The following is a 22,390-nucleotide window of genomic DNA, read 5'->3' on the forward strand; positions in this document are numbered from 1 at the left end:
TATATGACCAATTTTGTTGTGAAGAGTTTTAGTAACATGGGAAATGTTTACAACAGAATGTCAAGTAAAAAGGACGGGAAAATATGATCTTATCGATTTTGTTTATTTGATTAGGAAAAAATGGGAAAAACATATACAGATGTTATCTCCGGGTGGTGGGTTGATTTTTAATTTCATATTCATATTTTCTCCTTTTTCATTTTTCACTGTTATAAATAATATGATAAACAACATGATGCAGAGATTGTTGTCCAAATTTCTGATCACTTCCTTTGGACAGATTCCAGAAAGGGAATTACTGAATCAAACAAAAAGAACAGTAAAAAGGAACTTTTTTATCTAAACAGATTGCCAAATTAGTATCCAGAAAGTCTGTGCGCAGTCTGTTCCCATCAGTGTGAGTGAAGAGGCTCAGCAAAGTGTGCACACTCAGTTTCCTCACTTAGAAATAAAACCTTTGCTTACTGGGGATATGGAAAATGTTAGCTCATTATTGCCTTATTTTGCATCTATTTTCATATTATTGAAGTTGAACATTTTCCACATGTTTAACATTTGTATGTTTCTTTTGTGAATTATCTGTTGACATCTTTTAGTATTTCTATTTTAATGAATTCCTTTGTATTTGAAGAATGTTATCCTTTTGCCATATTCATTGCATAGAGCTTTTCTAGATTATTGGTAAATAGTTCATTCACTCTCTAATGTTTTTAACATGCAGAGTGTGTATCAAGTCTATGAATCTTTCCTTTTTGTTATTCTTTTATTGATTTTGAGCTTAGAAAAGTTTTTCCTCATTTCACCTATATATTTCTCAAATTTGTATCCTCTAATTTCTGTTTTAGAGTAAAAATGTGAAGTGAGGAACAAAATTGATTTTTCCTTCCAAAGTCTTAACGTATCTTCCTAGCACCATTTGTCAAATAAGCTGCCTTTTCTCGCATTCAATTATTTCTGTTTATTGTATAGATTTACTAGGGCTTATTTCTGAACTGTTCTGTTTTATCTCCTATCAATTCTTTCATCAGTGCTTTTTTTTATTATTGTAGTTTTAAAATATTGTAGTAATGCGAGACAGAGCATTACTCTTCTTAATTATTTTTGAAGCTTTTCTTGCCTGCTCATTCTTCCAGATGACTTTAAGAATCATTGAGAAATCTTCAAAAAAATATTCCATAGGGATTTTTACTGGAATTGCATTAAACGCATCAATTAATTTGGGAAGAATAAACATCTTTACAATAAACTTTCCACCAAGAAGCATGGTATTCTTCTCTGTTTTTTCAAAGACTTTTAAAATATCTCACTAAAGTTATATAGGTTTCTTCATACGGGTCCCAAATGTCATTTTTAAGTTTATTCCAGGTTATTTTGTTCCTTCTTAGCAATGATAAATTAGAGACTTTTCTTTGCTCGGGGGTCATCTTTTCTATCATTTATTTCATCACTGCTGGTTATTACTGGCTTTGTGGTTAAAACCATGGACCCTGGAGTCGGACCGCGGGCCTTGGGGCCCCACCTGCACCCGGGCCTGGCAGGCACAAATCAGGCAGAACCTCCCCTGGTTTCTACTTCCTGATTTAGGATGAGAACTAATAAGACCTCCCCCATTGGTGTGTTGTGAGGTTTCAAAGAGTTAATTCATGTCATTCTAAACACAATGCCTGGAGATAGAAAATGCTCAATAAATGTTGGCTGTCGTGAACAGCATTTCTCCTTCATCTGTTCTTTTTTCCTGTTTTGGAATTCCTGCCTTAACAGGTGAGAGCTCCCAGATCTTGGCCTCCAGGTCTCTCAGCTTTTGCCTCCCAAATATCTAGCTCTGCGATTTTGGCTGCGTGGTTGCTCCGGGCCACTTACCAGCCACTGTTTCAGCATGACTATGAATTTGCATGTTGAAAACCCCATGCTTTTTAGCTCCTGAAAGTCTTTGGTGTACTCTGATTCCACCCTTTGACAGTGTGTGTTCCTTTTCTTTCTTCTCCCCCCACCCCAGTTCTTATCAGGGTCTTCTTTTTCCTTCCCTTGTAGTTCGGTGGGAGCCAAGTGCCTCAAAGGCTCAGTTTGGTCACCCCGTCTCTTGTCACTGCTTGCCCTGAAGTGAGTTGCCATTTCTTTGCCTGCCTGTGGTTTTCTGTCCTTCTCTCTCGAGTCAGGGCAAAGGCAAACGCACGGGTTGAGGGAAGCTCTGTGGTTTCCATGTTATAGCTAACCAGGAACCTCCTCCGCTGAGGTCAAGGAGGAAGTCCCTCGGTGGTGTCCCAGGGGCGGGGAGACACCAGCCACAGAGCAGATTTTCCCCAGGTGGTCCAGAGTCAGTAAGCTCAAGACCCCCCACCCCCCACCCCCGCAGAGCCTGCTGGAGTGAATAGTGTGGCCCTTTCTTGGGGGACCTCCCGGGTGAGGCAGGCTCCCTTTCTGCCAGCCCCGGAGGAGGTGCAGACCCTCTCCACCTTCTTCCTGCCCTCTCTCTGGAGACCCGCCTGCCTGGCAGGGGCCCACTCCAGAGGGGACTTGCCTGGAGGCTGGGAGGGACAGCGAGTTGGGAGCTTGCTGTTGCATGCTCACAATCCCTTAACTTTGCATTCCTGTTAAATTTTCTAAATGGTGATTGCTGCCACATAAGAAAACTATTGATTTTTAAAATGTTTGTCTGGTACCCAGCCACTGTGACTAAATTCCCAGAATTACAATTGAGTCATGTCTTTTTTCTAGATAGATAATCATACTATCCTCTGAATAGTGATAATCTTGTCTTCTGCATTCCTGTAGTGATCTTTCTTACTTGTATTTCAAGTCATAACATTGGCCAGAACAACATTGAATAAAAATGATAGCAAGCCTCCCTGGGACGTTGCTTATTGTCATGGAAATTCCTCCTGCATGTGAGGATATACGCTGTTGCCTTGAGGTAGATCACTCTTACTTTGCCGGGGATTATGCTTTTCCTACTCTCAAAAAGTCCTGTAGGAATCTTGTATTTTGCCCAGCTTCTTTGCAACATCCATAGAAATCACCATGTTTTTTATTGCAGCTATTGATTTGTTACATTAATTGATTTTTCTAATATTAAATTGTACACATGTTCTGGAGTGATGTGCACTTGGCCGTGTAGACTATGTTTTTAGTATATTTTAAATGAGATTTTCCAGTTCCGGCTTTGGGATTTTTGCATGTGAGATGTGTCCGTTATTTTTCTTCTGTGTATTGTGGTATCACAGTTAGTATATATTGACTTTCCTTCTTTTTCTTCATTCTGGAACAACCTATATAATATGGGAAGTGCCTATTTCTCAACAGCATGAAAAATTCAGATGTCATTTTTTCCTAATTTGAGAAGCTTTTCAAGTATTTTTTACAAATTGCCCCTCAGTTTTTTAAATCTTCTTTCACTGTTTTTTCTATCTTGCCTGTCTGCCTGCCTGTTTCTTTAGAGACAGGGTCTCACTCTGTCACCCACTTTGGAGTGTAGTGGCGTCATGATAGCTCACTGCAGTTTCAAACCCCTGGGCTCAAGTGCTCCTCCTGCCTCAGCCTCCGGAGTAGCTGGGACTACAGTGCGTACTGCCACACCCAGCTAATTTAAAAAAAAAAGGGTTTTTTTTTTTTTTTGTAGAGACAGAGTCTGGCTATGTTGCCCAGCCTGGTCTTGAACTCCTGGCCTCAAGTGATCCTCCCACCTCAGCCTCCCAATGTGCTTTTATTACAGGCATGAGCCACCATGGCTGGCCTGTTTTTCTACATTTTCTTAAGTCAATACTTATAAGTCTTTTTTCAATAAGATCACTAATTTACCCCAAATTTAAAAGATGTTAGCTTTCAGTTATACAAAGTACAGTATTTCATTATTTTTATCTCTTCTATATTTGTTGCTACATAGCTTTTGTCAGTTGTGATTTTATTCGAATCTTTTGGGATTAGATTTGCCAATCATTTATATATTTTATAATTTTTTCAAAGAATTCTCTCTTTATGATACAATGGTTACCATATCTATTTATCTATTTACCAATTAACTAATTCTGCCCTTAACCTAATTATATCACTACCCCATTACCTTTATGTCTAACTTTTCCAAACTTTTCTTTGAATGTTCTTTCCTGTTTTTCTAATCTTTTAAAATAATGAAATTATTTGTAATCCTTTGCATTACCTCTGAGAAAAACTTTGATTAATACCTAGATATTCTGAGTTGTAGAATGTTTTCATTGTCATTTTCTTTATAATTTATTATCTTTCATTTATATTCTGTATTGATCAGGAGAGTGTTTTCAATTTCAGAATGATTTAGGAATCTCTGCTTACATGTTTACTATTAAGTCCCAGTTTCTTTGGGCTTAAGTAGGAGTACGTGGCCTGCTTATTTCAGCTTTGGAAAATGAGTTGCTGTTTTCCTTATGATCCAGCATATAATCCTATATTTACAAATGTTTCATGAATGTCTTAAGAGCTGTAGTCCTCATTTGCCACAGCATTCAGTATATGGCTAACAATTTAGTCATTATAGCTGCATTGCTTAAATTATCATCTTGAAAGATAACATGGCTTAATGGAAAAAGCAAATCTTTTAGTGTCAGGGTCAAACAGGGTGCAAATCTGGGTTTTACTACAATTAGTGGCATTATCTTATACAAGTCACCTAATATCTGACCTTCCCTCATGCCTTAGTGAAATTGGGGCATCAGTTGTTGTTATGAGAAGTAAAGTACCTTAACAAGGTGCCTGGCTTGCAGTTCATCACAGTAAATGATAACTATTATTAATTTTTGTCCACTTGATCTGATATTGACCTATAGCACATCAAAATCTTATCTCTCTGCTCAGAAAAATGTCTTGTTGTTGGACCTTTGTGTATTCTTGGATACTTGTGTTTTTCTTTCTTGTGACATTCAAGTCTCCAGTTTCTGTCTCTCATATCTATTATCTTTCTCTCTCATCATTTTTATTTCTTCCTTATTTTCCCTGTTTTCATTTAGAGTAAGTCAGGGCTGTGGGTTATTGATATGATTCTCTCTGCTGCTGCTGCTGTTGCTACTATTTATTATGCCACTGCAAATGCTTCTTTCTCTCACATAATATGATATTACATTTTCCAAAGAGTACTTATGTGTACCTCCATACAATTAATATGCCAATACGCTATCTTTAAGTAACTTAACAGAGGAGTTCTAAGTAGAAATGTGTAAGTATTACTACAAAGTTTATAGCAGGCAGGCCGTCAGCTTTTCCAGCACACTGTGGGCTCCTTCCCTGTTCTTCCCAACCCCTGCGTCCTGCCCCACACTGTTCCTCATATTACACGCGGGCTGCGCTCTGCTCATACATTTTGGCCCTTATAACACGAACCTCCAAAATAGAACTTAATCAGTATTTCCCAGTTTCTTTTGTATTATCTTCTTTGTTCCATTGATTGCTCACACCTGTGCTGTTTAATTCCCACCCATTTATGAAGTTTGCATTTTTCTTTCTGTTATTGATGTCTGGCTTCATTCAACTGTGATCAGGGAAGGTAATTTTTACAACTTCAGTCTTTTTACATTTATTGCCACTTGTTTTCTGGTCTGATATGTGGCCTTACCTGGAGAACGTTCCGTGTGGGCTTGATAGAAATGCACATTGTGCTCTGAGGAGGGATTTCTTTATAGGTCTGCTGTGTTTGGCTGGTTCGTGGTGGTTTTCAGGTCTCCCCTGTCCTTACTGATATTCTGTCTAGATAATCTATCCATGGTTGAAAGTGGATTTTTAAAGTTTCTAACTTTTATTGTAGAACTATTTCTCCTTCCAGTTTGTCAGTGCTTGTCTCATGTGTTTGGGGTTCTGTTGCTTGGCGCATGTTTGCCTGCAATTGTTATATCTTTTTGATGAATTGATTGTTTTGTCAATAAATAATGACCTTCTTTATCTTTTATAAAAATAAAATAAAAAGGATGAATAAGAACAGATATGAATGAAGCTTTCACTATTTATTCACACCTTGGAGACCACGGTCCTAGACAGTATCAAATTTCCCTGCTCTTTCCTCCTGTCGCAGTTCCCTTTTCATAACAGACATACCCTTGTGAGTCTTTGGTTGTCTGAACTCTAATTTCCAAGAGGACAGTGCCCTTGTCCTCACTGCAACATCCTCAGGGCCTACCACGGTGGCTGCCACCTAATGGGTTTGGACAAATACTGGGTGACTTGACTTAGAAGCTGCTGTCCCCGCCAGTCCCATCCCAGGCAGACGTGGCTTTGCCAGTGCATTGTGGTGTCCTTGCCTTTCTCCTCGCTGGAGCCAGGGCCTTTGTCTTTCCACTCCTGCCTCAGCCTCATCCCCACGTGCTCATACAAGCTCTTGTTTGTGGAGGGCTGTTTCCATCTGACATACCTAACACAAAGCAGGTGTTTCTTAAACTTTCTTCTTGCTCTGACAGTGAATAATTTTCCGGACTTTATTTTTCTTTTCAGGATAATATTCCTTTGCTCTTTTAGATGAAGCCCTATTTTCCCCTAGTTTTCAATTCTTGACATGGAGCCCCCGGGGCCCAGTGTTGGCCAACAGTCAGCATGTGTGGGGGTCTCTGACCACGTTTTCTTATGACTTGGTTTCAGAAGATTCCAGCAGTTGCGCTGAAGTGAGCAGTACCTGGTGCCGTTTCTGGCGGCTAGTAAATATTCAGTAAAAGAGTGCGGGACAGAGTTTGTGTTTTCCCTGCTTTCACTCTCCAATGTTTGAAATCTGTTGAGAAGAATTTATGGTTGTAGTCGTGATTTATAAGCAGTATATAAAAAGATGTCAACTCCCAACACACATCGCACCCTGGGTTCCCACTGTCTCCGCCCTGCTTAGCGCACTCCCCGGAAGGAGACGGGAGCCTGTGGCGCTCACTCATTGCTCCACTGCCATGCGGGAACTTCCGTCCCGCGCTGTGCTGGGGTGGCGCCCACCACTGGAGCCGAAAGGGAGGCGCATCGGGAAGGGAGACCACAGGGATGACCGCAGAAGGGGGCAATATGCCAGACTTCCTAGCAACCCGGGCACAGGCGGTCAGGAGCTGGGTGCCAGGGTTTCTCAGGCCCTGGGTGTCTGAGCTTGGCGTGGACGGTGCGTGCTCTTCGCGCCTCTTCCCACCGCCTCCTGGCAGGGCTTTCCGAGAGTGCAGCTCGCACAGACCAGCGGTTTTATGTCTCTATCTGCTTGCACTTCGCGCACGTTTCCCCTAGATTTGTTCAAGTGGCTAGTCTCAGTTTTTACAACTGCTGTGAATTTTTGTCTTTTAATGCGAAGTTGGAGACACATTAGAAATTGATGTCTTTGTTCTTAATCCTGAGGTCAGGATTATTCAGCAGTCACCACATCCGTATTCTCAAAATGTGCTCACTGCTTAGCATATTTCAGATCAGCAGTTTTTAAGCCGAAACTGCTCTCTGAAGGTTAGAAAATGCTTTGCAACTTTTGGAGTAGAAGGTGGGGTTTGGTGCTATGGAGACGCCTTGTCTGTGTTGCCTTGACGATGTTCTTCCGCGTGGATCTCGGAAGGAGACGTGTGTCTAAGAGCCGTTGGGCTGAGGAACAAAGTGCCCCTTTCCATCCTGCCTTGCTCGTGTCCCATCTCCCCGTGCAGAAAAGAAGACGGGAGTAAGATGGCTCGGCTTGCTCTGAGGGGCCCAGCTCTGGGTGGACCTGTTACGTAGACGGGAAACATCCCAGGGAATGGGCTTCAGCTCTGAGCACGAACCTTGATCATACCCGGAGAGCCAACCCCATCTGATATGTTCCTGCTCTTCTTTGGAGCAGAGAGGAAGAGGAGGGTGACAGCATCACTAAGAGGTGCCATCAGCCTCCCCCGATCCTTATGTTCACCCCACTGCCCTTTAATTTCCTTATTCTGCTATGGTCAACTGGTATTTCCCATTCTGATGTTAAGTGTGAATAAAAGCATCTTCTCCAGTTTACTGCTCTCTGTTACATAACACATTAAAAACGCCATGCTTGTTGTTCAGCTCCCTTGGGAAACAGGTTCAGTTTCTGGGATGCTGGGTCACTGCAGGCAGCGTCCTGCTATGGGCTGCCTGGGCTCTGTTTTGCCTTTGCTGGCAGGGTGAGGATAGGGTAGTGCAGGAACCAGGAGAGCCTGCTGTATGTAAAATTCCACAACAAGACTGTGCTAGTTTTTGCAGAATGACAGCAGAGCCGTGGTGCTGCTCAGAGTTAAGCATCTCATACCTGGGAAGACCCCACCTTGTGTCACCAGCAGCTACAAGATCTGTGTTAGGAACTCTGAACCACGGGAAGCCGTGCATCTATTCCTGCTCTAGGTCAAAATGGTGATTTCGGTAAATTTCTGTGGCCCTGTCTCAGTGACTCAGGAGCTTAGAATGGAAGTGAGGTGTGTGCAGAAGACAGTTTGGCAGGCTCTCCTTAGAAAGGCCCACGTGCATGGTTGGCCCTTGGCTGGTGTCTGGAAAATTGGGTTTTTGGAGAGTTTCCATCACTCCTAGAACTGGTAAGAGTGGTTCATTGTGCCTGAACTGTTTGTGCATACAATATGGTTTATGCTAAGCACATGCTTTCCTTATCTTGAATTTTTGTACATGCCAGGCAAAGAGTGCCTATATGACCAGCCCCCAGTATAAACTTCGGATATGCGTTCTTTCATGAACTTTCCTGGTAGGCAAAGTATTGCACACATATTGCCACTGTTCACTGCTGGGGGAATGAAACATGTCCTGTTGACTCCACTGGGAGAGGATTCTAGAATCTTGAGCCTGGTTTCCTCTAGATTTTGCCCCATACTCCTGTTCCCTTTGGTGATTGTGTGTTGTATTCCTTCTCCATAATAAATTATAGCTGTTAGCACACCTATATGCTGAGTCCTGGGAAAGCTCTTAGCGAACCACCGAACACGGTCCCTCCAATACATAACCCGCCCACACAGGGTGTGATCCCTCCAGCACATAACCCACGGCAAGGCTGCAGTCCCCTCCAAACCAACGTGTTGCCCCTGAGCCCCTTTTATAAAAATTCTGGCACCGCTGTCAGGACAAGGACGTGGTTTTTGCCACCTCGTCCTGCTGCCCCACCCCCCCTTCCAGTAATCAGCCATACAATGTCCCTTTCTCAGTCGTCATCCTGCTTGGCCCTCTGTGGCATTAACATTTACTAGAGGCTCATTACTGGCATTTTTTTGGAGGTCTCCCTTGATACCAGGGCACCTCTCCCCTCGATTTGCCTCTCAGACTGTTCTTCCCTCCACCTCCAGCCTCTTACATACGGTGTAACAGGATACCAAGATGGCACTCTATTGGCTCAATTTTAGGCCCTAAAGCTCAAGAGCAGTACAGTAGGTGCCAAGTTTCCCTCCCAAGCCCTAGACCTGTGTGCCGGACCACCCACGAGCTGGGAAGGCGTCGGCTCTGCCAGCGTTGGCTTGTTGGTCTTCTTACCTTTGTGTGTTAGTCTTCTGGGGCTGCCATGTCAAGATACACACTGGGCGGCTTAAACAACAGAAATTTATTTTCTCACAGGTGAAGGCTGGAAGCCCCACGTCAAAGTGCCTGCAGGGACTGTGGTTGGTTTCTGCGGCAGCCTTTCTCCTTGGCTTGCAGACACCACTCTCTCTCTGTGTCTTCACATGGACTTTTTCTTTGTGCACTCATGAGTTCTCTTCCTCTTCTCATAAGGACATCAGTCCTATTGCATTAGGGCCCCACCCTTATGACCTTATTTAACCTTAATTACAGGCATGTTGAGGATTAAGGCTTCTACCTATGAATTTTGAGGGGGCACCATTGAGTCTATACCACTTTATGGGGTTGACATTGAGTCTATACCACTTTAAGGGGTTGACATTGAAGAATGAGGCAAAAGAACTTTGTTGGGGAGAGTTGAGTTTTCCCTAACCTTCTTGGAGTGGGGAAGGGGTGTTTCTCATTCAGTTAGAGCTAAAAGTGTTTCCTAAGAGCCATTTGTAGAGATTGGCTTATGACTGCAGGAGTATAAAGCATGTGGGCACTGGCGTTTGAACCACATGTGGAAAGTTGAAAGGCCTGGGCTGGGCTGGAGCTGTGCTCCGGTTGAGGCAGCCAAGCAGAGAAGGCCAGGGCTGCCTTGGGAGGAGCTGCCTTCTCCATAACACATGGGCCAAGGGAGGAGCCAGTGTGGGGTTGTCTTGAGGACCACCTAGAGGGTCATGTCACCCCGGTGGCAGGAGAGAGCATAGAAGCCCAGGGGTCTGGGGAAGGGGCTTATAAGCAGCCAAAAGGAGGAGAGTTCTGGGGCACCCTTTCCCTTACCCATCCTCCTAAGCCTGTTCCGACTGTGGTGTGGCCAGAAACCACAGCCAGAGAATCGGGACAGAGGTGGACTAAGAAAGTGCAGGAAAATAAAAACAACCCCTGATCTATTCCTCTTCCCCAGTCTTGGTTTACTATCCTGCATCAAGCCCAAATCAAATGAAAGGAGACATTTTCAACTAAGAGGCTGTAGTTGTGTGATTATTAGCTTGGACTAGACATTTTATTATCTGAAAGCTACTGGATGACTTTGGATTCCTTGAGAATATGAAAGCTGATCGTAAGAATTGGGGCATTCTTGTCATACCCAACTAAAACAGAGTCAAGAAGCCAGGGGGAAAAAGCACTCAGGGTACAAAACATTGCTCCAAGAATGTAATTCTCTGCAAGTCTGGCTGCTGAAACTGCTTGTTGTAACCGGAAACCAGTTTCATCTATAGCTTCTGAGGTAACCTGCTACAACTCTAGGGCTAACTTTGCTCACCATGGTCACTCACCAATCCCAAGCCTGCCAGCTGCCCAAGCCCTTACTAGAGCCAATTAACTTTCCCAAAGAGTAATATGTAACATTTCTCTTTTTAAATAAAACCTTAACCTCTTTGTTCTTTGGACATACCTAAGACCACCCGTCTGTGTGTATGCCCTGGGTTGCAATTCTTTCTTCCCAAATAAAACAATATATTTAGAGATTTGCCTCTACATTTTTATTTTGACTTTGAGAAGAGTCAATAACAATTGAAGAAAATGTAAATATCAATAAAGAGATAGAAAACCTAAAACAAAATCAAAAAGAAATTCTGGAGCTGAAAAGTACAATAACTGAAATGAAAAATTCACTAGAGGGTTCATAGGCAGAGTTGAGCAGGCAGAAGAAAGAATCAGTAAACTTGAAGATAGAACAAAGGAAGTTATCGAGACTGAAAAACTGAAAAAAAAGATTGAAGGAAAGTAAACAAAGCCTAAAGGATCTGTGGGACACTGTCAAGAAGACTAACAGACCTGTGTGGGAGCCCCAGATTAGAAGAGAGGGAAAGGGACAGAGAGAATATTTGAAGAAATAATGGCTGAAAACTTCCTAAATTTGATGAAACATCCAAGTAGCTCAACAAACTCCAGGTAAGATGAACTCAAAGAGAACCACACCAAGACACACTATAATCAAACTTTCAAAAGCAAAGGCAAACAGATAATCTTGAAAGCAGAGAAAGAGAGAAGCATTTCGTCACATATGAGATCCTCAATAAGATTCTCAGCAGATTTCTCATCAGAAACTTTAGAGGCCAGAAGACCATGGGATGGTATATTCAAAGTGCTGAAAGAAAAAAACCTGTCAACCAAGAATCCAATATCCAGCAAAACTGTCCTTCAAGCGTGAGAGAGAAGACACTCCCAGATAAACAAAAGCTGAGGGAGTTTGCTATCACTATACTTGCCCTGTAAGAAATGTTAAAGGGAGTCCTTCAGGGTGAAATGAAAGGACACCAGGCAGACAGTAACTTGAAGCCACATGAAGAAATAAAGATCACAGTAAATGTAAATATACAGGCAATTATAAAAGCTAGTATTATTGGAACATTTGTTTGTAACTTTGCATTTTTTTTTCTACAAAATTTAAGAGGCTAATGCATTTTTAAAATTATTAGTTTATGATTTTGGCTAAATAACATAGAAAGATAATTTTGTGGCATCAACAACACAAAAGAGCAGGGATGAGATGAGAAGGAGCGGTATTTTTGTATGTTATTGTAGTTAAGCTGGTGTATATCTCAATTACAGTATATAACTTTAGTACATTAAATGTAATCCCCATGATAGCTACAAAGCAAATAGATACAAAATGTACACAAAAAAGAAATGAGAAAGGCATTTAAACTTTTCACTACAAAAAAATCGATTACACACAAAAGAAGACAGTAATGCAGAAATAAGGGACAGAAAACTACAAGGCATATAGGAAAAAAATAGAAAGCGAAAAAAGAGAAAAGAAGAAAAATGACAGAAGGAAGTACCTCCTTATCAGCCAGTCTAAAAAGCGAAGGAAATCCTGACACGTGCTATACAACCTGGGTGAACCTGGAGGACATTCTGCGAAGTGAAATCAGCCAGACACAAAAAGACAAATAGTGCACGATGGCACTTGTACGAGATACTTAGAGTAGTCACGGTCAGAGACAGAAAGTGGGATGGGGTTGCCAGGGCTGTGGGAAAGGGGGAGTTGGGAGTTACTGGTTCCTGGGTACTGAGTTTCAGTTTTACAACAAGAAAACAATTCTGGAAGTGATGGTTGCACAGCGTTATGAATGTCTTTAGTACTGTAGATCTGGACACCTAAAAATGGTTAAGATGGTAAATTTTATATTACCATATAAATTTTTATGTATTTTACCACACTATGTAAAAAAAGAAAAAAGTTGTCATGAGAAGACTGTCTCCCGTTCCTGTCCCCCACATGCCCAGACTTGCCTATGAATAAACTGCTATTATTAGTTTTTTGGGGGTGGGTACACTTCCAGATATTTTTATAAAAATATTTATTCAACAAATAGGAATATATTCTCCTTGACCCCTTTTTACTTTTTATTTATTTATTTATTTATTTATGTTTTTATTTAAAAATATTAAGGGAGTCCAAATGTTTTAGGTTACATGGATCATTTTTGTAATGCTTCAGTCCCGGCTATGGGTGTGCCCGTCACCCAAATAGTGTTCAAAAAGTACCCATGAGTTGGTTCCCCCCACTCCCCCCGCCGCTTACCCCTGGTTGATTTCCTCTGAGTTTTACTTTCCTCTGTGCACATGTGTACTCATTGGTTAGTTCCAATTTAATAGGGGGTACCTGTGGTGTTTGTTTTTCCATTCTTGAGATATTTCACTTAGAAGAATGGTCTCCGAATGGTCTCCAGTTCCATCGAGATTGTTGCAAAAGGCATTAATTCATAATTGTAGCATACTATCATACGGTTCTGTATCTTGGACTTGAGAATCTATCTTGAAGAGCTTAGAGACCTTCCCATGGATCCTGCTGGAGACTTTGCGATCCACGTTTAGCTGTTAAGCACTCCCCAACGCCCGCCACCACCACCCTCCTGCTGCTGCCTCAAAACCAGCATTTCCCCAATGTGTCCCTCTCCTGACGTCCCCATTCTTCCTAATCAGCTCCATGGTTCTTCCAGTATCCCAAACCCAAACACTCAGAGTCACCCTTGCCTCCTCCCCTTCCTGCCCTCCCTGTCCCTTGCCGAGCCTTGTCAGTTCCACCTGAAATGCCCTTCCGGTGGATCCAGGCTCTGCCCTGGCTGCCTTTCCTGTCCTCTTACCTAAGACCCTCCCCGGGCCAGCTCTGCTCCCGCCAGTCCAGCCCGTGCACTGTCCCCAGACTGATCTCTGGTGAGCAAAGTGCTGACGCTCTCACGCCACACAGGCTTGGGCTCTGCACTGACTCTGCATCGAGGACAAGCCCCTCAGCCTGCCCCGTCCTTCTGAGCCTGTCTCGTCCTGCTCTCTTCCTACAGCTGTGCGATCCTCAGCCCAGCGTGAAGGGAGGTTGGTCACGCTTTGGCCTTAGCACGGAGCTTTTAGGTCAGTTACTGCACTCGCTTGCTCCCGTCCTGGGGAATGGACTGCGAGCTCCCGGAGCCTAAGCCTGTGCCTTGTGCATCCTTTTATTGCCCCACAGAACATCATCCGCTCACCTGCTCCTTTGCTAGGCACGCTTTGGGGGTTTAGTGGACTGATTCGAATGGAGTCTCAGACAGATACTTTTTCCTCCTCTTAAACTGTCTTCTTGTTACCCTTCAAAGCCCACCTATTTCTGCTGTATAGTCCTTTCCTTTTATTGTGCAGTGATTTTCATTATTATTTTACCTCTTCGTGAAAATTTCGGCTGGTTGGTCTTAATGAATGTGGCACAGCCCTGGCCCTCCTGCAGCTTCCTGCCCTAGTTCAAGTTCATTACTTTGACTCACAGAGCAGTGGGAAGCAACAAGATGCAGTCCTTAGCAGGTTAGCTTCCTGTACTTCTTGCTAAGTGGATCATGATATTTGGAAGCTGGAGAAGGGAAAATGAGGTGTGATAGGAGTGAATTCCTTTCTTGTTTTCTGTAGTTACTTGCTCGTTCAAGATTCATGAAACAATTTAACCAAATTTGCACTTAGTGTCCTTCTGCACTCTGTGCGAGGTGGCAGATCTGGGAAGACGTCCTCTTTTGTCTTTAGGGGCTTGTGAATCTGTAATAGCAGTTTGAAGTGACCCTGCGGGGCCTGGGCAGGCCTCATTCATCAGGCCAATTATTTTTTGGTGGAAGAGTTTTCAGAAGCGTGGAGAGTTCTGCGTGCAAGACCTGGGTCTCTTGGAATTGACCACCCACGGAGAATTACTGAGACCCTGATTGCAGGCAAAGTGGCGATTTGGGGTGAGCTTTTGACTTTTAGTCTATTGTCATTTGCATTAAAGCTCCTGAAGGCCGTCTCTTCCAATTTACCACTAGATTTCTTCCTAAATGCCCAGGTAAGAAAACACACTATAACCCTCATTTGAACCTGCGCCAGGACAAAGTGCTGGGGTCAGTGAGATGGAGCGGAGGAGGTGCAGTGTGGGGTTAATACCAGGTTCTGAGCTGAGCCCCCCTCTGCTACCTACTAGCTTAGAGGCCTTGATCCAGTTACTTTCAACCTCTTCTTGCCTAAGTTTTCTCACCCGTACGATGTGGAAGGGGAAAACCTATTCATGGTTTTGAGGTGGAATTAAACAAGGGAATTCATGTAAAGCCCTGAGCTCGGTGCCTGGCACATGGCACATGTTAAATAAGTATCTCCTATTACTTGTTATTACTGTCTTAGATGATTAAGAAAGGTCTCCGGCAGCTTCTCTGAGACCCGGCCGCTAGACCACAGAGAGCAGTTTGCATTTCATTTTGTCGTTGTGTGCCAGCAGCTGTAGCACCCACTCCCCTCCCCGGGGGTGCTGGGGCAGGGCAGAGTGTTTCAGACAGATCGCATCAGTGACCGGCCTGAAAGGCCACCAAAGCACAGGCAGACTGGTGGGGCTAGAATCCCAGCCCTGCTCCCTGTGCAGGCTTCTGCAAGCTACCTAGCCTCTCTGTGCCTCGGTTTCCTTTTTTGTTTTGTTTTTGTTGTTTTTTGTTTGTTTGTTTTGGGGACAAGGGTCTTACTATGTTGCCCAGGTTGTTCTTGAACTCCTGAGCTCAAGCAATCCTCCCACCTCAGCCTCTCAAGCAGACGTGCCACCAGCCCAGTCTACATGCCTCAGTGTTCTCATCACTAAAATGGGCTGCCGGGAGACTTCAGTGAATTCGTACATGGAAATTTCTTTAAGTAATGTCTACCACATCGTGAGTGCTCAGTAAATATTAATATTACTATTGACAGCAGATTTATCAGAGCTTGCCCCAGCCTGGGGATGGTTTTTAGGTGGAGGGACTTAGTGTAAAACCTCCCTCTGAGATTCTGTTTGTCTCAGTTCCCCAGGATGGATGGGGCGAGGGGCGAGGGGTGGGTGTCAGGGCTGGACTTCTGGGACAACGCTGGTAACTTTTGAGGTGTTCCCAGCCCTGTTTGTCTGTTAAATTAGGATCTGCTAAGAGGCCCTTTGCTCAGTCTCAGTGTGAGCAGAACCTTCATGTCACCCGTAGGGCTGGCATAGAGCCGTGTGTTAGAAGGAGGGGTCTCCATCAGGATCCGAAGGTCTGCAGAAATGCGCTGTGTCCTCACATCCTCGGGAACCAGAGCCGAGAAGTAGCGTGAAAGAGGCAGAGACAGAAGCGGGTGGCTGCCCTGACCGTCCCTCCAGCTGCGGGCCGGGAGCTGTCTCCCTTTGCTCAACGAGAGCTGACAACAGGGAGTATGAAAAAAAGGAAACTATTTAATATTTTCCCAGTGCTCTCACTTGCCACACTCAGTACTTCTGGTGACCAAAGTGTGGGTTTCTCTCCCTCACCGAGCAATTCCCCGCTTCTTTGCAAACACTGGCTGGGCTGTCCTTCAACCACATGTCATCCTGTAACTCTCTGCCTGGAGTTAGCATCAGATCCCGCAGGTTAAGGGCTCAGTCCCAGGCTGCCCCACTTAGGACTGCAGTTGGAAGTCCAGGCTGGCACCCGCACTTCTGACCATAAAGCAGAGGTTCCCTCCTCGGGTTCAGCCATTTGCCAGAACAACCATGGAACTGAGGACAGCGCTCTACTGTCCATTACCCGTTTATTACAAAGGATACCACTCGGGAACAGCCAGATGGAAGAAATGCACAGGGTGAGGTATGGGGAAGGGGCGTGGAGCTTCCATGCCCTCCCTGGGCACACCTCCATGCACCCCCCCTCCCGGAAGCTCTCTGACCCCATACTTTGGATTTCTATGGCGGCTTCATTGTGTAGGGTTGATCGATGACTAACCCAGTCTCCAGCTCCTTTTCCCTCCCTGGAGGAGGGAACATGGACCTGATATTTCCAAGCTTCTAATCATGGTTTGGTCTTCCTGGTGACCAATCCCGGCCCAGGAGCCCACCAAGAGATGCCTCATTAGAGCAAAAGACCCTCCTATCAACCAGGAAATTCCAAGGGATTTAGCAGTTCTGTGTGAAGGGCTGGGGTCAAAGACCAGATATTTGAACAAAAGGTGCTCTTTTTTCTTACACTCCTATCACTTAGGCACTTAAGGGTTTTATGAGCTGTGTGTCAGGAAATGGTGACCAAGACCAAATATGTATTTCTTACTATACACAACAGTAGCACAGGGGGGAAATAATATTTGACCAGTAAAAGAATCTGGGGTTCCAAATGTCCTCTCCCTAATGGCTGGAAGCAAGTCCTCCGTGATCCAGAGCTCTTCCGCTAGGCCATGCATATCCTCGCGCCATTGTTGGCACTTCCCACAGCATCCTGAGCGCCCTCACCCCGGCTCTGCCTCTCTGGCCAAGGGTTTTGGGTGGTGAATAAGCTGCTCCCTCCACCAGGGCCAGGATGTATTTCAGAGGCTTCATTTCTGCTTGTCAGCTTTCGGTCTGTAGTTCTCAGCCAAGTGCACCATCTGTGAGCACTGTCTGGTACTATGATGATTTGGACCAGAGCTCAGTGTGGACCCTTGAAATGCACCAATTCCATACTACTGTGATCCCCTCACCCTGGGGCGAGGTTTTGGAGAGGTGGGTGGTCTCTCTCCTGTTCCTGCCTGGAAGGTGGGCTGTTCAAAGACAGCCTCGTTCTCCTGGTGCTGACATGCATGGGTTTTGACACATCCTGTAGTGTAGACTATCTCCCAGGAGGCTCCCGAGAGGGAGAGAATGGTGCCTGCTACACCATGGCCAGGAGCTTAAGTGACCCAGCCTGGTGGACATATTTTAGTTAAGGTCTTACGATGTCTTGGCCAAAAATGATCCAGTCCTTTAGCTTCTAAGCCTCTATGAACTGTTAGACCTGACCGTGGCGACAGATAGGATGATGCCGACCGCTAACAGACCAATATCCCAGAGGCAGGGCCAAGGGAAGAAGAACTGTTGTACTTGGGACATCTGCTAGTCCGATGTTGCTTAACCTTCTTCTTCCTTTTGTTTTTAAGGAGCCTTTTAAGACATGTTGCCCTACCCACGTGAAATTTTAATAGCACATATACACCCTATATCTGTCCATGTACTGTAGCCCTGGCAGAGCCACAAACCATTGTGATAAATAAGATTTTTTGTTCCCTAAGAATCCATTTTCATCATTTTGGGGGTGATACTATTTCTACTGAGAATGTATGTTCTAGTCTGAGACTCTTCTAGCCATCCAGCCCCAGCTATGACTAGGGCAGGCGAGTCGGAGTGAGCAGAGGTTATTGCACGTATGCAATAAGTGTGTCTAAGACCTGGGGCCACAGAGAGTTGGCTTTCCGAGGTGTCAAATGCTAAAGACTGGGACATTCTCCTCTTCCTCCAGATTTCAATTTTTTACTTTTATAAATACTGGCTGACTACCTATGGACAAACGTCTTGTTCTGCATTGAAGATCATTTTCTTGTTTTGACTTTGTCTTAAAAAGTGAAGTTACTAGATCAAAGGAACCAGCATTTGACGGCATCCTGATGGGTACCTCCAGTTGGTTTCCAGGACAAGTACACCAGGAAGGCAGTTCTGTCTGTATCTCTGCCACGTTGAGTGTTTTGTTTTTTTTTTAAAGAAATATTTGCTAATTTGAAAGGCAAGATGGCAACTCATTTTTGCTTCATTTAGCTTTCTCATGATTACCAGTGAGAGCGAAATTCTAGATTTCTTTATCCTGTTGAATGGTGAGATAAATCAATTTTGTCTCCATAGTCTACTGGCTGCCCCACCCCGTTTGGTGGTTAAATCCTCCCCGTCCCACGGACTTGCCACCCCTCCCTAATCCTTTAGAAAGTTTTATCTCAACTGGGATCTATTCCTGGGCTATCTGTTCTGAATTATTGACATCTTGGTGACAATACCTGTCTGGCTTTTTGAAATAGGTTTTGAACAAATGATCTCTGAAGGTGAATGCGGTCTGAGAGTAGATTGATTTATGTGCCTGCATTTTGGCAAACTCGTGCACAGACACCTGGGCTGTCTTCACTGGCTACAGCCAAGTTAAAGCCGTGGTGAGCTCTCAGTGGAGCCGCCCTCATGGGAAGTTCTAAGGGTGCAGAGTGCCACACTGAGGATTCACTGAGGCTCAGACAATGACTCGAAAGTTCACTTTTGTCCGTTAAGTTGGCTCAAGTCCACCTGATGGTTAATGTCAGCTCTAGCATGAAAGATCCAACAGATGCTGAATTGAACAAAGAAAGAACAAGCAAGAGACATCATTTGTTCACTCTACAAGTGTTTACTGAGTACCTCCTTTGGTGCTGAAATACAAAGATGTTTCAGACCAGGTCCTTGACCTTGCAGAACTTACTGTCCAGCTGGGAGATAGACATGCAAATCAACGCCCAGGATACAAGGTTCTAATTCTATAATAGATGCACATAAAGTTAGTAGGAGATTTACATTAAAGTTTGACCAACTCCACGTAGCCAGATGAAGAAGGATCTGGAAAAACAAACAAACAAAACCAGAAAGAAGACTTGACATTTCAGCTCTATCTTAGAGACTGAGGTGGTGTTCCCAAGGCAGATAAGTTGGGGAACACACCCTGGGTGGAGGGAACAGAATGTACATAGATGTGGAGCTGTGCAAGAGCTTGCATTTTACTTGCATTTTATGCAAAAGAAGGGGACAGTAGGATGCAGAAGAGATAGTGAGGCTTGAATGCCATGCTGAGGTGTTTTCCCTATTTTTGGTCAAAGATGCCATTGAAGTTTATGAAGCGTGATCAGATTTGCTTTTGGGGAAGTAAACTCAGAACTGCATGGAAGATAGTGTGGAGATAAAAGTATGAAAGCCATTCTACTAATAGCATTATAATCATAACTAGGAACATTAATTCTTGGAAGCAATTTCCCATTGTAGTCGTTGGAAATAATGAGGAAGATATACCAGGCACAGATATTTAAGAGGTGAAATCAGTATGACCTGATGACTAAATTTACATGTGGGTGATGAGGATGAGGGAAGAGATTGGGATGAAGCTGCCACTTCTGTCACGTACAGCTGAGCAATGTGGCCGTGGTAAGTGGGAGGTACTAGTTGGAAATACCGACAAATGGTTAGGAGGATTTGGTATTGGATATACTAATAACCACCAGTTTCTCATGGTAATTTTGGTGCTTAAAGAATGTTGAACAATGTTCATTGATGCCACCAGCTCTCTTCATTGATTGAGGTCATGCCAAGGACAAAAGCATAGAGGTGTTTATTGCATTGGGTACAGCAAGCCAATTTCAGCTACTTTCTAACCTATATTTATATCTTCTCTTTCCAGGGGATGGCCAAGTAGATTTTGATGAATTCATGACAATTCTTGGCCCCAAACTGGTGTCTTCAGAAGGTCGTGATGGTTTTCTTGGCAACACAATAGACAGCATATTCTGGCAGGTGAGTAAGAAGATTTTTGAAGTTTAAATTTGTCAGTAAAAATGTGTCTGGGACTAACTTTGACTGAATTCCTGAGCTTCTGTTTAGCACATGAAGATTCTTCTGGGCTGGGGTGACATATGTTCCTTGAATTGGATGTCTAAGTTGAGGTCCATACTAGGTTCTTTGAACAAAGGATCAAAACTATGCTCATTTAAGGTTTGGAGGAGTGAAATAGCTCCCTGTTTTTTCCTTACAGCAAAAATTTTGCATCTTGGAGAAATGAGATTCCTGTACTTCTGATTTAAAAATCTTTTTCCTGGAATACTTATAAAGGGCACATTGGTGTCCTCTGAGCCAGTTCTGCCTTGGACCCCATTTCTGGGAGATCTTTGCTGAGAGAATGGCATGGTTACCTCGTGGGTTTGGATCCTGTCAATATTGTTGCCCCTAATAGGACTGAATGGTTTTATCTAAGAATGTATATTCAACGCTTCTCAATTAGCTCCTATTTCTATCTCATAAAATCTCTTTAGGAAATTCCAAATGTCTACATTCTAATTATTAAAGTGCTACTAAATCATTTTTATATTAGTTCTCTACTCTTAAAATGTGACATTATTTCATGATTGTGGAATTTGGGAAGCAGATTATCAATCATTCTTTTAAAAATTTGAGTCAAATAAGTGTCAAATCGAATTTCTGGTTAGACATGTAAAACACCATTCAAGCACAGCATGGTTTATTTAATTTCATGATTTTTTTTTTCCTTCACCAAAGATATTTCTCTAACCTAGATAAGGATTGCAGTTGGCCTGTCTCTATAGTCTTATTCTGGTATCCATCTTGCATATAACCAACACATACCCAGTAAGAACTTCTGTGCCCTGTAATCTGTCAGTCCTTGTGGGTTTGACAGAAGGCATTTAGGACTCAGACCTGGCTATTGAAGAATTTGGCTGGGGAAACACAATTAAGAGAGACAAAACAAAGAAGTGATTAATGGGTGTGATGGTCACTAGACTGTGATCTCCTCAAAGCCCAGGACTTCCCCCTCAGCCTCAGCACGTTGTACGCTACAGGCCCACAATACCTACTTTTTTCAATGAATAGAAGTTCAAGAAAAGAGAAAAATATAGTCTTGAAGGGTCAGATAAGGCTTTAGGGAATGGAGCACTTGCTTCGAACCCTGAAACATGGGTGGGATTAAGTGCAAAGCAAGAGAACAGGGCATTCCAGGCCTGCTGTGATGTGAGTTTGACAAGGAACGGGAGCAGTGGGCACAGGAAAGCCGTTGACCACAGTCAAGATGACAGTTTGGTGGGAAAGACTTCAGGACCCTCTGGCAGAATGGACTTGGGGCCTGAGGAAAGGGAGACGGTAAGGCTGCCCCCAAAGTTCCTGACTTGCTATCACTGGCAGGAATGAGATCATGCTGTAACAGAGACGTCTCTGGACTTGGATTCTAAACTGGATGTGCTGAGTGTCTGGCGAGGGTCAGCCCACCAGGAGGGGGAGGAGAGTCCAGGTGCAGCTGAAATCAGTTGGGGCTGGAGCAAGGGCAGAGCCGGAAACCAGGTTTGAGATTGCCCAGAGCTGGGGGGTGAAATCGCAGGCAGGGATGAGCTCACCAAGGGAATCTGCGTGCATGCTAGTGAGCAGAGACAGGACATGGTCCTAGAGGATGTTCAGGGACAGGGGTGGCCTAGGATAGGGGCCCTGGACCTCCACACTGCTGTGTACATTGGGGGGAATACCATCTCCTCGAACTGATGTTAGGATCGGGAAGGCCTCTGGGCCCTGCTCACCACGTGATGAGAACATTTCACTGCTCATGTAACCCTCTGGTTATGCCTCAACGCTTAGAAGGACACTCCTGGTGGGGATAAAGAATGAGCCCAGAGTTAGGAAGGTGGAGAAACTGTGATCCCGTCTGGCCATCTTTTAGCCCGCAGAGGTCCAGCCCGGGTCTGCCTGCTGCTTCCCTCCCGGCCCCCTCCTTCTGTGTTGTCCTTCTGTGGCCCTGCGTGCTTTCCGCCCTTGGCTTCTGCCCGTGGGGCCCACTCTAGCCTAGAAGAATGCTCCCAGGCCCTCCCAGCCTGAGGTTCTTGCCGGCCCTCCTCTTGGAGGGGAAGGAGCTGCGGGTACTTAATC

The 22,390-nt window shown here is 44.2% G+C and overlaps 1 protein-coding gene across 1 annotated transcript in view; it reads left to right on the forward strand.

The window, feature by feature from the left end:
• CALN1 (calneuron 1) overlaps positions 1-22,390 on the forward strand; it is a 419,060-nt gene that overhangs the window by 239,647 nt on the left and 157,023 nt on the right. Inside the window, exon 4 of the mRNA XM_069486834.1 lies at positions 20,145-20,257. Coding sequence (XP_069342935.1) covers positions 20,145-20,257 — 113 coding nt within the window. The remainder of the gene's footprint in view (positions 1-20,144; positions 20,258-22,390) is intronic.

Source organism: Eulemur rufifrons, chromosome 14 (assembly GCF_041146395.1).
Source record: "Eulemur rufifrons isolate Redbay chromosome 14, OSU_ERuf_1, whole genome shotgun sequence".
Taxonomy (NCBI): Eukaryota; Metazoa; Chordata; class Mammalia; order Primates; family Lemuridae; genus Eulemur; species Eulemur rufifrons.